This window comes from Camelus ferus, chromosome 14 (assembly GCF_009834535.1).
Source record: "Camelus ferus isolate YT-003-E chromosome 14, BCGSAC_Cfer_1.0, whole genome shotgun sequence".
Lineage (NCBI taxonomy): Eukaryota > Metazoa > Chordata > Mammalia > Artiodactyla > Camelidae > Camelus > Camelus ferus.
Window position 1 is genome coordinate 26,444,705 of NC_045709.1, and position 17,587 is coordinate 26,462,291.

The 17,587-nt window shown below is 43.2% G+C and overlaps 1 protein-coding gene across 3 annotated transcripts in view; it reads left to right on the forward strand.

The window, feature by feature from the left end:
• The first annotated feature begins 3,609 nt into the window (after positions 1-3,609).
• The window catches only part of ANKRD10 (ankyrin repeat domain 10), a 31,281-nt gene continuing 17,303 nt past the window's right edge, over positions 3,610-17,587 (forward strand). Inside the window, exons 1-3 of one of the 3 annotated variants that reach the window (XM_032496623.1) lie at positions 3,610-3,975; positions 7,263-7,415; positions 11,134-11,225. In XM_032496623.1, coding sequence (XP_032352514.1) covers positions 3,766-3,975; positions 7,263-7,415; positions 11,134-11,225 — 455 coding nt within the window. In that variant the 5' untranslated portion in view covers positions 3,610-3,765. Of the gene's footprint in view, positions 3,976-4,098; positions 4,174-4,205; positions 4,319-7,262; positions 7,416-11,133; positions 11,226-17,587 lie in introns of those variants that run through there. The other 2 variants (XM_032496624.1, XM_032496625.1) reach the window with 2 other exon arrangements.

Here is a 17,587-nt window from a genome sequence, read left to right on the forward strand (position 1 = left end):
CACTCCTTCCTTCTGCAGACCTTCGCCCTCCATCCCCCAGGGCTCTGCTTTCATAGTCTGCTTCTGAGAGGAGCACCGACCCTCTGTTTTGATTTCATTTTAAGGGCATTTGTACTGGTCACTTTTCTAACAAGACTGAAGCACTCAAACTTCGTCTTGTGTTAGTTTAATTGTAGGGAGAAAATGTAACCACCCCTGTAAACTCACTGATATTTTGCTAATGAAGAGGATGTGAATAAAGTTGGTAAGTTTTAAAAAGTGAATCTATTTTAAGAAAAAAGTTAATAGCACAGATCCCATGTGGGTAGAAAAATCCACATGGATGTGGTGAAATCCAAATGGAGGTGGCATCTGATGACAAAGTTTGGGAAGCTGCCACTCTGCACTGAGTGTTTCTGTCCTCCCCTCACTCTCCAACTGTGATGCTATATGGAGGTGTGGCCTCTGGGAGGTGACCAGGTCACGAGGGTGGTGTCCTCGTGAAAGGGACTAGCGCCCTTAGGAGAAGAGACAAGAGAGACGGCTCCCTGTCCATCGCGAGAGGACACAGAGGAGGCAGCTATAGACCAGGAGGACAGCCCCCACCAGAATTCAACAGAGCCGGCATCTTGAGCTCAGACTCCCAGAGCCGTGCAAAACAGGTTTCTGTTGTTTAAGCCACCCGCTCTGCAGTACTTGTGACAGCAGCCCACGTGGACCGAGGCTGTTCTTACGTCCAATTTGAAGCAGACCTGACTTAACCGGTGGATCTGGAAGAGTGATGGGAGATGGTGGGATGGGGAGAAGCGGCAGCGAGAGAATAGAATGGTAAGTCTCTGGTTCTGCCCTTAGACCAGAGTGAAGGCATCGTCAAAGTGGGCTGGCTGCCCCAGAGCCAGCCGAATCCCGTCAGGGTCCCACTCCATGCCCCGCCCTCCCCTTACCCGGCACAGCAAAGCCCCGCGCATCTGGCACATCCAGGAATTACGGCAGCTCCGGGTGTGGTGGACAGAGTGGTCCTGCCTTCCCCTGCAGCCTCAGCTCGCGTGACACGCTGATCACTGTGCCCAGCTCCTAGTGTGATGACAGCACTTGGAAGAGGCCCGCCGAGGTCCACCAAGTGCGTGGACTCCCCATGTTTCTCACAGGACATTCCTTCGACAGAGCCCCGCACATCCGAGCAGTTCCTCACATGCACTTGTCTTTTTTTTTGGAGAACACAATGCCACCCTTCCAGGCCGGGTCTGGTTTGGGACACAACTATTGAGTTTTGACTCTTCCTCTTTTTCATCATGTGTTTGAATCATATCTTCAAATACCCAAGTTTGTGTATGTTAAAGAAAAACATTATTTCAACCTGTGAAAGAAAACATTCAAAGACATCTGTTAAAGCACAGAAAGGCAGGCTTTATTCAAGGGAGCCTTTGCCGTGAGTGTGAGGACCACAGCAAGGGGCTGGACAAGACACCCTTCTCCTTGTAGTCGGGAGAGAGCAGACTGAACTCCGAATACAGCATGGACAAGTGGGAACTCAGAGCCAAGGAGCAGGCTAGGTGTCAGTGGACAGAGACTTACTAAGAGGAGCCATCGGCATCAGCTAGACCTCAGGGGTTCTGGCTAAACCGATGTAACAGGATTCTTGCTGAAGGCAGGCCAGGGTGAGGAGACATCACCTGGGGGCCAGGGCTGAAGAACCAATTAGATAAGAGGAGTTATCAGATATGGGGCATGAAGAATATTGCAGAGATGAACACACAAGTCCAAACGTCCAGGCCTAGTTGAAATTCAGGGGAGCCCAAGTAGTTTGGTCAAGGAGAGAATCTTTGTCACTCATTTCTGGTTGTTTCATCAAATAAAAGACAAAGGGTGTGAGTTATAAATCTCTGCTTTTTTTTCCTTTTCCCTAGGGCATTTTAGAAACAAGAGTCCTAAAGAAAATCTGTAATTAGTAATAACTAAGAGTTAGGCAAAACCTGGGACCAACCCACTGGAAGGTCGGCTCTGGGAGTTCTCCTAGTCTGCCCCTTATCCTCACACCCATGATTCCCATGCAGCATATCTTAGGGACCCATCATCCGATTTCCATTTCTGTGCAGCTACTTAAATATGCATATAGTCCAAGTCACCCTGAGACATCAGAAGTCATCTTAGCTGAGGAATGATGTAAGATGTAAGCATCTTCTCAGCATAACCTACTTTGTTTTCCTAGGCCTTAACATTCTTCATGCAAAATAAATGCCAAGGTTAAAAAAAAATCTGTGAGTTGGAAATTAGGTCTGGATATTATTCTAAGCTCTGCCACAGGCACGCAGTCTGTCCTTGGCCAAGTTCCTTGGCCTACCTCTGCCTCAGTTTCATCATTCGAAGAATGCAGCTTAAGGAAGAGTACTCCTCTTCTCACTACAGTGGATGACAAGGCGTGCTTACGTCCTTCTGCAAAATGGGACACCTCTTTCCTCGGAAGTGTGGAAGTCAGTACCAGGTATAATCTTAAAGAAATGATTAGATTAAAAGCAGCATAGTGTAGACAAAGAAAATTGAATTCTGGAGTGGACCAAGCTTGACACAGGTTTATAGCATATTTCTACCTTTTTGATTCAAACAAGAAGAGTGTTGCTTAAACTACTGGTATGTTCTTTCCTGGCTCATCATATTTCTCATCCATTAGTAATTGCTCATTGAAGTGAAATATTTGCTACTTATTCTTATTTACTTTATCTAGAGCACTTCCCACTGTGTTTCACTCACTATTGTACTCAACACGTTTGTTGTATGAATTGTGTTGCGTGTTTATACCATAGATAAACAATTTCCCTTTGTTAGCATTAGAGTTCTAATTTCTTGTCTTACTAACTAATGCTGCAATATGCTATCTTATGCATCAATATCTTCCCAGGCATCTTGTTACCTTAAAGCTGAATTACTGCAATTGAGAATTTTGTAGAAGGAAAAAGGAAAGCAACACATACAGAGAAAAAGAGTATGTACAAGTTAAACATCATATGGTAAGAAAAGTACTATAAGGAAATATCCATAAACGTTAACAGGGGTTACTCCTCCATAGTGAAATTATTGATGATTTTTCACGTATTACTCATTATCAGAAAAAAAAATCGATTTAAAACAATCTATGATTCTTGGTCACCGAGAGAGAATTTAGCATTTCCTTGCACGCAGCGGTGTTTCTCAGTGTTTTCCCGTGGGTTCTCGCAAAAGTGCAGCGCACCTCGCCGGACAAGCAGGCGCAGAACCGGGACAGAAAGTGCGGGACCGCCTCCAGGTCTCCGCAGGCGCCCCACGGGGTTAACTGGGCGAGTTAGAGGTGCGCGCCGGAAGCTCAGGGACCGGGCCTACTGTGGGCGCCAAACCTGCGGCTCCAGGGGCTTTTTATTACGGTTGGGTCAGGACACTGTCAGGCCTGGGGTCCGGGCACGGAAAGCGGCCGAGGCGGTACCCGACCCGCAGAGGCCGGAGGCCGCCCGGCCCTTCCCAGCCCGCTCAAGGTCCCGCCCTCGGCCCCCGCCGCTCAGGCGTCGACCCGGCCCCGCCCCAGACGCTCCAGGCCCCGCCTCCAGACCCGGCACCTCCCGGCGCCGGCCCCCGTCCGGGCCGCCGCAGGCCCCGCCCCGCCCCGCCCCTGTGCGCGCTCCGCTCGGCGGCCGGCGAGACGCGGCCGCGGCGCTGCTTTCGCTCCTTTGTGCTCGGGCGCGGCGGCGGCGGCGGCCTGTCGGGTCCACACCGGCACGTCTTCTCTGCTCGCCAGCTCGCGCTCTCTGGTGACGGGCCATGGCGGCGGGAGCGGGCGCGGGCGCGGGGGAGGCGGGCTTCTCCAGCGAGGAGCTGCTGTCGCTCCGCTTCCCGCTGCACCGCGCCTGCCGCGACGGGGACCTGGCCGCGCTCTGCTCGCTGCTGCAGCAGACGCCGCGCGCCCACCTGGCCGCCGAGGACTCCTTCTACGGCTGGACGCCCGTGCACTGGGCCGCGCACTTCGGCAAGGTGGGCGCGGGCGCTTTAAGGCGCCATTTTCGGCGGCTTTCCTGTGGGGGTCGCGGGAGGCGAGGGGCGCGGGGTGTGCCGGGAGCGCGGGGCGGAAGCGCGGTGGGTGGCGGCGGCGCCCCGCGGGGCCCGGGGCGCATGTGCGGCGGCGGCGCCTCTTCGGAACGCGGGCGGCTTCCCGGAGGCGCCGCCCTGCGGGTGAGGGCCCGGGCCTCCGGCGTCGCGTGGGCGTCGGGAGGCCCTCTGAGGAAAGCGCGGGGCCCGCGGGTCTTCTCGCGCGCGTTCGTACGGGGCTCGCGGGCCGTAGGTGATGCCGGTGCTCCGACTGTGCCGTCGGCGGACGGTGTGTGAGAGGAAAGGGACGCGGAAAGAAGCGTGTGGGGAATTCTGTGTAGAGAGCTGTGCGTGTGCTTCTGCGACTCGGCTTGCCGGGTTCAGTGGAGTCAGCGGTGGTTCAGTTACGTTGAAACCGGGAAGGACGAGGGCCGCTTTGAGCTCCGAGAAGACGAGGCAGCCGCGCCGCCGCCTGCGGGGCGCGGGCCGCCCGGCCGGGGAGGAGCGGGCAGGAGCGCCGCGCGGCGCTCCGCGAGGGGCCTGGGCGGCTGAGGCCGAGACCCCGGCTCAGGGACCCTTGGCAGGTTCCCCGCGGGAAGGATGCGGCTGGGGTGACACACGCGGGAGTGTTGCGGGGGGTGCGAGGTGCGTTCCCGTCTCGAAGGGAAACCGCTTCGTTTTATGTGCTTATTTTTACCAGCAGAGGAAGCTGCTTTACTTCTCTCACGGTGCTACAGTTACAGCTTCTGGGAAGCAGTTTCTGAGTCCCCTGGTGAAATGAAGTCAGATTTATTTCAGGGAAGGAAACGAGAGGGAGTTGGGACGGCGGGGCGGAGGCAAGTCAGTGAGTGACGATCCCCCGACTCCCGCCTGTCTGGTACCCAGCGCCCGTGGGAATTCAGCCTCCGCAAACAAAAATAACAACTCTGCTTCCTGCTCTCCTCCTAGCGGCCTCGAGTGTGGGTTTCCCAAGGCGGGCAGTTAGCCGAGGCGTTCTCTCCCTCCTGAGTGCTGCTTGCCCTGGTCTGTTTTTACATTAAACTGTAGGTCACTCTCGGAGCACGGGTTCTCAGCATCTTTTGTCCTTTCGTGTTTGGGGGAGAGACAGCCTGGTAACTGGCAAGGACAACTTCCTCAGGAAAGGCTCCCCTTTTGATTTCAGTCCTACCCTGTTGAGAGGGACACAGTGTGACAATCCCATACATTCTGTAGAATGCTTAAAGCTTCCTTACAGACGGTCACTCCGAATATTTACCAATCCAAGAGTGCCTCTGGGTATCTCTGGAAATTGAAAATAGCCATAGCTGCTTTACAGTGCTGTAAATGGTAAATTTCATGCATGGGTGTTTTATGAAAATAAAATGAAACCAACTGAATTTTTTTTTTTTTTGAGTCTACTTCTGTAGGGCATGAGTAATAATGAAACATAGGAGACCAAGTAGTAGATTAACCCCAGAGACCGAAAATTGTAACGCAAGCTGTTAGTGTTTCCAGCTGTTTTTAATTATGATGACTGTAGAGTCTTGGACACAGAAGGGGCCATAGAAAGTATTGTTCAGTCTGTGAGCAATGACTGCCAGGGTAGAAGTTAGGCCAGGACTCCTGGCTGTAGGTTCCCAGTCCTGTCTCCCGTCCTCACCCCAACAGCTTCCCTTTTTCTGTGTAAATTTAAGCCTGTAGTGTTCTCAACCTTTGCAGGAGCTCACTAAGCATTTAGTGTGTTACGAACTGTTCCCAGCTCTCAGGTTGTGTTCCTAGAAAATCGCCAGTTGCACACAAGTTACCCAACCCTTTATGAGGCGTTATTTTAAAATTCTAATTACGCCTTGCTTTTACAGGCTGTTGTACTGAACAGTATTTTTCCAGAATTCCAAACCTGGTTTCCTACATCAAGCCCATAGGTAACAAATTTAAGTCCAGTGAATTCTTAGTTGATAAGATTAACCACTTTTGGCATACCAAGGTGTTTCATTTTTGTTGGGTTTGAGACCTGCTCATCTTATCCCTAGTATTGGCTGTCATTTTTCGCTCAGTACCTTAATAAAGTTAATATATTAAAATATACCAGTGGTGCCTCTTGATCAGCTGTCATTCCCAGGTTCAAGTTCTTTGAAGACAGTGTGTACCCTCAGCTGTGAGAGTTCATCCCACAGAAATGTTGATTGCAATGATCTGAGCTTTGCAAGGAAAGGCTTAAGTTTCAGGAAGACAGTGAGAGACATGGAGAGAGATCCAAGTGTAGCTGTTCTTCATTTGAAGTCTGTCCTCAGGAAGAGAATTGTTGGCAGTTAGAGCTTTTTCACCAACTCTGCATTGTGCTTAGGGAGGGGAAATGGGGGGAGGGCAGTCGTGGGACCAGGATCCGGGATCTGAGGACATACTGGGTGGAACAGTGTAAATCTTTGAAGACAGCAGGACTTCTTTCCTGGTGCTTGGCAAACGGTAGGCACTTGCCAGATATTTGTTGTGTGATGAATTCTTTTACCCAGAGGCTAGTATGATACTGGTGCCTGGCTGCAAAGTCTTGGCTCATGTGTCTTCGTTTTAGTCACCTGCTAGGCTCCGAGCTCAGCTGTATTCTAGGCCTTTTTATTGTGGGGGTAGGGGGTAGGTTCGGTACAAACAGTTTGGGAAGACTAAGTGCTGCCCTCTGGCTGACTCCACACATCTCTTCCCCGAGGCGATAATCTAGAGGGTGGGCCCCAACTGAGTGTCCCTCGGCTGGTGTGGCCTGTGCCAGGGTGTGCGGAGTGGCCTATGCAGGCTGCGGAAAACGGTCTTTGACTGCAAAGAGTTCACCTACTAACCGCTTTACCATTTATTGTTTAGAAAAGTGTGTGGAAGTGGTGAAGTGTAGTGTTGATACAAGTCCTCGAATGTATGTGTAATCTAGTCTTTTCTGATTTGGGTTTTTTTTTTAATTGAGCTATAGTTGATTTACAACATTGATTTTGGCTTTTTCAACTGTAGGAAAGACAAAATGTTTAAATTGGTATAGTGTCAATTGTTTATACTTTCTGTTCCCTGTGTACCAATTTTTTTCTTACAAGACAAGGAAAAATACTCTTTTAAATAAGCCTTTTTAAATTTGTATGATACTGGGAGGGAATGACTGTTTTCTTAAACAGGAAAATGCCACTTATCTTTGTTACAGAATTTAGATTACTAGTGTGACATTTAGTAGTGTTCTGGCATTTACATGTGTTCCATCCTCCCTCCCGCTGTTCTCCAAGTTGGAGTGCTTAATACAGTTGGTGAGAGCTGGAGCCACGCTGGATGTCTCCACCACGCGGTACGCGCAGACCCCGGCTCACATCGCCGCTTTTGGGGGACATCCTCAGTGCCTCGTCTGGTTGATTCAAGCAGGAGCCAGCATTAACAAACCGGTAAGGCAGTGCCCATGATTGACGTGGTTTGTTTTTGTTTTCTTTTTCCAGCTATAATTACAAGGTGTTGAGTTCTAAATTTAGGCTTTAATTAGAGCTTGATATCTTTACCTTTGGGCTAACTGGAATTTATGTTTATTGAATTATTTGTAGATAATTGGCCCTTGACATAGCAGTGCCGTCTGTTTAGAGAGAGCTTTTACCTGTTATGTGATTTGCTGTGATCCACAGTGAGTTGCCCAAGGTCACAGCTAGTAACTGAAGGAGCCTGGCCTTGTGCCCAGGCTTCCTGGCTCCCCTGCTTACAGCTGCCTTAACGTCATTTCCAGAGGTAATTGTGAGAACACATCTGTCCCAGTGAGAGAATGGCTGTGAAATTATCTGTAATCATCTGCGTGGTTAAGTTACCATTAGCAGATTGACCAGTGTGAGTTGGTATGGCCTCAGATGCGAGTCGAGGATGACAACCAGACACAAAGAAGTAGCCAGGCATTGTGCAGTCAGTGACTCCTGGACGCCAAAGCAAGGAAAGGTGTTCAGCAGTTGTTTAAAACAAGGATCAGTGAGAAAGGGGCGTGAGGGATAAGCAGGCATTTGTCCTCTGGACAGTCTAGTAGACACAGCATGAGGAGAGCCCTGGATTTTAGGCTCGTCTCTGTTTCTGAGCTGGAACTTACCCGCTGCCCCTCCCCCTTCCTCTGTCTCCACACACAGCACCTTGACGTCCTCACTCACCTCCTGCTGTGTTGCTCTGATCCCTGGGTTCAAGGGTTACACCCTGGGTGATGCCTGACCCCCCTGGTCTGCTGCTCCTGTGTCCTCCTCCTCCCCTTCTGGTAGCAGGGCACGTCCGCCGCCTCACCTCCATGGCCGGGCAAGTCATTTTCTTGGTTGTAGCTCAGTCTCCTTATCAGTAAGACATGGATAGCCCGTGAATAGCAGTAATTACTATTTAGTATTAACATGGAGTTTTAAGTATAGACGCCTATATGATAATTTTAGTTAAGTTGTTACATAACGTTTAGTTTTGAGAGATCTAAAGAAATTGTCTAATGCTGCTTTTCAGATCTTTTAAAATCTAGAACTCCCCTTTTCATGTAGTGTTTTATAGCAGCTCAGTATTTTCCACAGATGAAATGTTTACGGCTTCTCCCGTCCCTGCTCCCCCCTCCTCTGAGCCGCTCTAGGGGGCTCTGTGTGGAAACCCCTCCTGAAGTCCACTCCCTGGGTGGGAGTCCCCAGAGCCCACCCTCCTCACAGCTCTGCCTCTGTGTAAACAGCCCCCCAGCTCAGCACCCCCAAGTCGTCTCATGTATGAGGCTGTCACTGGGTTTTTCAAGTGCCCTGGCATTGCTCCTGGAAGGGCCTCGGTTGGCTGTGGTCTCATGTGGGGCACTCTGGCTGTCAGGCTGGACTGCTGTGATGGGCACCCGGTGGCTCATCATGAGGCACACAGGTTTTCTCATTTCCCACATAAGCTGATAAAACTAGATCCAGATTTTTCTTATTCTTTGTGTATTATTTTTCTGAACCGAGCATAGCATTTCTTCTTAATAACTTAGTTTTAACCTATTTTCTAGTCTTAATCTTTTGACATGTTAGTTACCATTCTAAGTTCATTTTCCTCGAGTTGAGTAGAGACTCTCCCTGCCATCTCTAGGTTACTGAGGCTCACATGTACTGTTTGGAGGCTATGTGTTCTAAGTTTACCCAAAGAGGAAGTGAAGTTAGTTTTCACGTGGTTTATTTTTGTAAGTCTGTAGTGTCTACTCATGGGTATCACTTTTTGTAAGTGTTTGCAAGTCACCTCTTTTTACCCCTTCTAGAATGGTGCTGGCATTTGGTAGTGCCTTCAGTTTCTTATAACTTGATTAGAAACAAGGTTTTTCTTCGTTAAAATTCAAGGTGACTTGTCTGTCTTCAGATTTCTGGCACCTGTCCCACTTTCCCTCATGACTCAGAGTTTGCCAGCAGCAGTTCTAGAATCGTATTACAAACTGTTTGGTGTTTTTGAAATATGACTGGTGTGAGCTTGAGCTGTAACATTAAAAAGGCTCTTTACTCTCCCTCTCTTGGCTGCTGTTTTCTTTAAATACTGTGTATTCTGCCCTTCCCTCTTAGATGGTCTCCTCCTGTAACAAAAAAACAGGAGCGAGTGGTTTTGTTTTTCTCTGTCATCTGTTGCTACCCCACCATCTTCTTGAAATAGTATAGAAAATCTTTTTTTTCTTCTCGTTTCAAAGATAGCTTTAAAAACCCTTTTTTGTTTTCTTGAGGTTTTTTGCTGTTTATTTGGCAAAACCTCGGGTCTGCTTTTCCTGGCAGTGCTTATGTATAATTTTTATTTATCCTTAGTATGTACCTCCTCTCTCTCCCCTTTTGGGAAATAGGGGTAGGTTTTGTTTTTGTTTTCATTTTTTATCCGAGTTCACTGGATAGTTCCCTGTATAACCTCATGATTTTCTATGTTTCTTTCTTCAAAAATGGACTATTCTGTTTGGAATTTTACTTCCCTTTTGAGCTCATTTTAAAATAAATATACATACTTTACACTGTAGTAAGCAGTTGAGTCTTTCATATTATGTTTTTCTGTAAAGTAATTACCACTGTTTCTTTCCACTCTTGCCCTAACCTCAGCTTTCCCCACCGTGAGTTACTGCACATGGGTGAAGTGCAACACTGACTGGGTTTATGAATGAATTATTTTCCAACTGCTGCACACTGCCTGGTTGCCCTACTCCTGCTTTATGTCTTTGTCCCTTAATTATTAGTCTTCTGCTGCCAAGTTCAATGTCCAGTGATGATGACATGTGTTTGTTTTAGGAACTGTTGCTGCTCATTAGCCATTTGGGATTTCCCAGGCAGAAAGTCCTAAATCAGTTTTCTAACAGAAATGACTTTTTTCTTTTGATTACTGTACTTTTCATTACCTCTTATTTACCTGAGAGCCTATCAGTGAAATTGTATTTTAGATTTTTTCCCCATTCGTACAGTGTAAAGTAATTCCTTTTGTTGTTGTTAGATGACTGCATTAGTCTTCAGAGTCATGTCCTTGAGTCCGCTGCTCCCTCCAGCGCTGTTTCCTGAAGCAGCAGTATGCTGCTCCTGCAGCCCTTCTGAAGGTCCTTGAACAAGTCGTCCATCACACATAGCCTGAGTTGTATGCAAAGCTGGCTGTGTTTGACCCTTGTGTTCTCCCTTCCCTTCTTTTCTTGACCCTTTAACCTCAGTCTTGTTGTCTAAAGCATAGTGCTAACTCAAGTTCAAGATAAAAAAATCCAGGGGAGGCACTGGTGATGTCACGACAGGCTGTCCTGTGGTAGATATAGGTGAATGTGGATAGACTACACCAGACATTAGATGTTAGGCCTTGATTACTATTTTTTTGTCTGAGGATAATAATTTTGGGATTTTACATACATTTGTGCTAAAATCCATCATAAAAATGATTTCTGAATTGCCGCGCAGAGTGTACGTGCTGTCACTGCTGGAGAGGCCCCAGGATTTTTTTGTTCTTGAGCTGAGGATTCAAGCGAATATGCTCCTTCCTTGGTCTCTTCCTATCTCCATTTCTTTGTCTGCTTCAAATTTAGCTCATCATATTGTTCTATTTCAAAGAGGAATGAGGTGGTACTTGAGCTTTGTTAATTCCTTTAAAAACGCAGAGGTCTTGTTGGATCTAGTTGAATGGTCATGGGGATCATTTTTGTCGTTTCAGGACTGTGAGGGTGAGACTCCTATTCACAAAGCGGCTCGCTCTGGGAGCCTGGACTGCATCAGTGCCCTGGTGGCTAATGGGGCTCATGTCAAGTAAGTGTCTTCATTTATTCTTGTCAACCAACGATGTAGCCAAGAGTCTTGTGTTTAGAGACAGGATTTAGAGCAAGCGAAAGCCCTGAGCTTTGTCTTCAATGCTAGTAAAATACTTTTGCTTTTTAGATCAGTTGGCCTTAGTGAGCAAATTGTTGTATGGGTTAAGCTGACCACTGGCAGAAAGGGGCTTAATCACAGCAGCCTCAGAATTCCTGCCGTCAGAGAGAGCGTACTGGGCTGGAAAGGACAGTTAACCAATTAAATTTGGAACCTGGCGTCGTTGACTTTGCCACTGACTAGTTGTGTCACCATGGGCAAGTCTTCAAACTTTTCTTTGCCAAGTTTTAATTTCGAAACTAGTGCCTTGAATTGGATTAGAGTATCTTTTCAGGCCTCTCTGGCTCGAAAAATTCTTGCAGACAATTAACTTTCCTAAATTTTGATTTTCTCATCTTTTAGCAGGTGAGAGAACATCTTATGTTTCAAAGACTATTATGACTTTTAATGATTTTATAATTCCCTGTAAAATGTAATTGTATACATTAAAAACTTCAAACTCATTCTGTGTTTTTGATACTGATGGCATTATTTTAGAATATCCTAGTTTTAGCCAGTTTACATCAACTGGCTTATTTATGATTTGCTAGAACAATATTAATATTTAAGTATATTAATTTAAAAATGTGATCTTGTATGCAGTCATTAGCTAGCCATGGCATTATTCATTTATTTTAGGTATTAAATTTATTTGTATTAACTTTCTCTTGAAGATTTATTATAAAAATTTTTCTTCTGCAGTTCACAGCATTAACAAAATGGATGCGGTATTCACCCTTAAATGTTGAGTGTAAGCTGTAGAGCTATAGTAACCAGAATAACTACGATAATACCAGCTTTTTTGTTTTACCTTGAGTGTCTTAAATATTTCATAAAAATTAATTACAGACCACTTTATTCTCATTGGAAATGTGAAAATTTAGACTTTGGGAGAAACAAAACCCACAAAACTTAGTTTAACCCTTTGGTTTCCACTTCATTGCTTTGACTCTGTATTATGATAAATACTGAAAATAGATCCTGGACAGCAAAACCATGTAGGTTAATGCAAGGCCTGTCTAAGACCAGGGGCTGTCATCAGGCTCTTAGTATCTGAGCTTCTGTTTCATTCAGTATTGTTGTTAAGATCGGATACTGGTTTGGGCTTGGATCATTTACTTACATAGCGATTTAGTGTTATAAATATATGACCTGTATTAAATGTTACATGGCAGGGAACCTTGTGACTTCATATGAAGTTATGACTTAAGGTAATTAAAAACAATTGATAGTGTGAATATATATTATACAACTTAAAAAACATTGAGATGATTCTCAGTAGATTGCTTTTAAAGCAATTGTAGATACCTGTTTCTTAGCTGTCTTTAGATTAAAAACTCAAATCTTTAATTTTAATAACAGAAGCTTTGATTGTAAAATACAGAGTCATAAAATAATTGAGTAAATTCCTTAATTGTCATTTATTGAAATAATGAGTAATTAGAAGTTGATCTTTTCAGTGACTTATTTTTCTGAACAATAATTGGTCCTGAGCATTTCATTACAAAAATGTTAGTTTTATTCACGTTTAATGGATAGCTTAATCCTTTGAACCAATAAATATCTTTCTTCTGCTATGTCCTTTTTTTAGTAGGTGTCTTTTTAAAATGAGATCATTTTATTTACAATTCTGTCCTTGTTACAGGACCCTCGAGTGTCTCTTTTCCACCAAGTGTGACTGAGCATGGCCTCGAGTGCCAGTTTGTTTTTCCTTCTCAGTATAAGAGCCACTCCCTCAAGACCCTGCATATGGTGATTTCCCTTGACTGAACTTTCAGATATTTTTTAGAAGAAGCATTTAGCCTGAGCCACCTAGCCAAAAGCGATTCTTTAAATGATCAGTCTTTGTCCTGGAGGTAGAGCACCAGTAATTATTCTTTATTGCTGTTGTATGTTTGGTTATTTAGTTTTAACATCTGGATAAAATGTCAGTCTTGCCAGTAAGGTAAACTGTAAATTGCTTTTTAATATCTCGTGTCCTGCACATTTTTATAGTTAGCACTTTTAGTCTACCAGTAATTTGATTACCCCAAATTATGGTACTTAGATCTCTTTTACTTATTTCCTATAATGCTGCTTGTATGGTAAAGTGTAGTCCTAGCAAATAAAATCTCTTTTTCTTTTAAGATCATCAAGGGACACAATTAATTTATTTACTTAAAGTTATGTATTTTTTTTTTCCAGTTCAGAATGAGCCACATTATTCATTTTAATATTACACTCTGTAGTATTCAGGAGATAATAGAAATTTTTCCTTTTCCTGTGAATAGATTAAAAGCTGTCTCATATCAATATTTTATCACACTTGGTGGTAATTAATAATTTTGTTGTTAATTTCTAATTTGCTTTTTATATATTTGCTACATAAACTGGCTAAAATCTGAAGTTGCTGCTTTTTGGGTCATGGGGTAGGTAATGGTGAGGGCAAGTGTACCAGGCGCCCGTGGCTAGAATGGTCTGTTACATAACCTACTTGTCAATGTAGGCTGCATCTGTAAGATAACGCATGTCAGCTGCTGTGCACCGTAGCACATTTTCTAGCACCACACGTGAGTATGTTGATGGAGTTTCTTTTTCTTCTCTTATTTTACATCTTGAGTTTTGGTGCCAAGTTTTCTTTTTCATGTGAGGTTTTGTTTCTGCTTATATGATTGTCATTGCTGTTGGCCATTAGATTTGAGATTGGCCACATCTAAAAATAAAAACACACAGGATTAGATGTCAGTTCTGCAACCAGACTAAGTGTATGCAGACTTTAAGTATCTAAATCCCTGCAGACACTTCCCATTCTCGTTTTTTCCCAGTTATGGGGTTTTCATAAGTTGAACTGTCATCATCCTTAACTTTGCGTCATTGCAGCCAGGATGCTCCACACGTAGACTTTTTGATTAGAAGAAGGGCATATACTAAGACGGAAAAGTTGTTGCCTTAGTCTTCTTCTGAATGATCAAATAAGGAACAATGTAAAATTAAGTCTTAATGTGATTTTGGAGAAAGTCTTTTAAAACTTGCTGTCTGATAGTTAAGATGACCTATTACTCCTAACATTGTAAAGTGCAGATTTCCAGCCTTGGGCTATCTTTACTTTTAGTATTCTGGCACTCATTGATTTTGGTTTCTTTATTTTCTTGAGAGATAAAGTGGGAAATGTTTCCATATCAACCAGATATTAAAGTGGATTTTTTTATGCCTCAGGGTAGGAATGAAGGGATTTAGCAGGATTTAGAGGTACAGAATTGCTCGCATCTAAGGCCAACTTGCTAGTCCATTTTAATATCGCATTGTACAGGTGCCAGTGTTTTAATAGGTTGTGACAAAGTCCCTTAGCTTTCTGTAGGAGAGCGTTTCTGTAGAAGCCACTGACTCTGGTAGCCAGATCTTCCAATAGGCTACATGTATTTTAACTTAATTGTTTTGTTCTCAAGAGGAACTTAGCTGTGACCATCAGATAGCTGCTGAAGCATCTATAGCCTTGTATAAGCAAGTTCAGTGACTCACTCTGGAAAAAATCTTTCTTGCCTAATTTAGAAAACAGACACAATTGGCTGTAATAACAAAAGTTTGAAAATGTGATCTTAATAGACTTTTTTTTAATGTTGCAAAAAAAAAAGTAATTTGTTGAACTCTTAGAAATTCTTAACTGAAATAGAATTGCTGTAGTTTGGTGCATATTTATGATCCACCTTTATTTGCTTACCCATAGAGCTCTATCTGGAAGCAAAATTTTCATTAGGGCAAATCATGCGATGAGCATATTTAATACTGGTGTCAGAAGTCGGTGTGCAGCTTTTGCCCTTAGCAAATTGTAACCCAGATTTACTTTATTAGACATTTATTCATGTTTGAAATTTGTGGTTTCTGTTCATTTGTTTCTCTGTTTGCCCTTCAGAATAATAGTCCGACCATGAAGTTTATCCGAAGTGTAACTCTAAGTTCATAGTTTCTGGTCTCGGATCCTCTGCCTTCCAGTCCTGACTTCTTGTGTTGCCTCCCTGACCTGCTTGTCACTACGATAGTTCCAAGGCTCTTTTTTCTTTTTATTAAATGGTCACAGGCAAGGTGGAGGGGTTATTTCCTGAGATAGCTGTTAAAGTTCTGTCTGCAGGACAGGAGAGGTAGATAGTGGGCTGACAACATTCCAGAGCTTTTGACGTTTAGTTTTGGATTTTGATTATTTTTCATAACAGCTCGAACAATATATAGGCTTTTTGTTTGTTTTATTTATTTATTTTTATTGAAGTATAGCCGATTTAACAGTGTTGTATTAATTTCTGATGCACAGCATAGTGGTTCCATTTTATATATATATAAAATATATAGGTTTTAATGTTTGTTTAGCCATTGCTTTTTTATAAATAGTGCTTTCAAATAAAACCAATGACTTCTAAGTTCAAGTATCTTTCTTTTGCTAAATTATAGGTGGGAGCATGTTGAATTTTTTTGTCAGACTCTTTGAATGAAGCTCTTACATTTTATGAATGCAAACATAATTGGGGTTCTGTTGCAACATAAAACCATCCTCAATAATGTTGAACTTGAAATGAAAACTTGGCACCAAATTTATTCAAGTAGAAACTTTAAAAAATAGTTTCTTCCTATTGTTACCTGAAGAATATATTTAAGAAAGTCTTCATAATTGTGCATTTAAGAGTTTGGATACCAAAGGGTTAAAAATACACGTTTTTCTTTTACTGAAGAAATTTTAGATGTTTGTAATGTTTTGTCTGTACAAATAGACATTTAGTAATGTTTTTCTATCTTTTTTTTTTTTAATGATTCCCTGTATTTGCTTATTTCCATCTAGGAATAGTTACTAATGTATTTGAGATACAGCATACCAAATTTTAAAGTAACCAGAATCGTGAGTTAATGGTTTTTAGTCCATACTATTAAACTTTTGTTGAAATACTGACCTAATTAAGTTGGCTTCATGCTGAAAATTACTAGAGGTAATTGAAAAGGCAGTGTTTTAGAGCAGTAGCTCTTGGTCAAGGTGGTCACATGACAATGGCCTGCGCTCAGTAAATGTGCTTCTGCACCTCATGTATGTATATGTATTTTTAATCCAAATGTTGCCTGCAAATATGTGATCCCTTATTATTTAAGTTTCCTGTTTTATGAACCATTGCCCGTTTTGAATCACACAGAAGATTCTGAATCTGTAAAAACTACACATGTCAATGTTTTACAGCTACGTAATTCGAATTGACTTGGTTTTTTCAAGTAATCCTAGAAAGGGGGAGCATTCCATATAGAAACTGCTGAAACTGCCACAGGTGCTTCTCCGAAAACCTTACAGTTGTGGCATTGAATGTTCAGTATGGCTTCCTTTCTCCACACGAGGCATACTGTTGAGGTATTTGTTGCGGTGATTGGTTTTAATGCTAATCTAGGAATTCAGATATAGATTCTTTAGATTTGCATGCTTTGCTTACCCTAATTTATGATATCTACCTTTTTATTTGTAAACTAACAATAGTTAAGTTGAGATCAGAATTTTAACAGAACTATTATTTATATTAAATTGTGGTTATCTTTTATTGTCACATGGCATTAATGAAAAGAAAACATCCTGAAGGTGATGTGACAACTCAGGTTCTGAAAAGTATTGTAGATATTTCCTGATCCGTGGTTTTTCAAATTTAAAAACAAAAACAAAAACAAAAACTTCTTATTAGAATGGCTTCTCATATGTTCTGATGTTGTGACACTGTAAGTGGAAAAGAGATGGGGCATTCGCTGGCCGCAGAGTGGAGTTTTGTTTTAAAGTACTTTGGGGAGACATTCTTAGATATAGTAAGTTTTAATATTCTATTCAGAATTTCATTACAGAAAGTATAGTATATAAGCATAAATAAATCACAGTAAATATTATTTTGCGTCTTCCCATATTCTCATATCTGATTTTTAAATACCAAGAACTATTGGGAGAAAATGGGCAGCCTGCCCTAAGTTGACTTTTCATAGTCTCCAGTAATGTTACAGGAAGCAAGTCCGTAAATAAAGGCAGTGTCATAGCCTCTGTAACAAATTGTAGCAAATTGACTTTACTAGCCTAAGAATCTGATCATGTCAGCTTTTAAAGTCATTTTTAAAGCTTCAACAAACTAGATCCAATTTGAACATTAAGTTGATTGATGTCTAATTTTTAAAAATCTCTGCCCATTTACAAAGATTTTTCAAATGATTATTAGAGGGGACCAAGGAGGGTGAACTAAAGCTTTTCAATGACCTCACAGCACGTCCCACATGGGGCCTGTCAT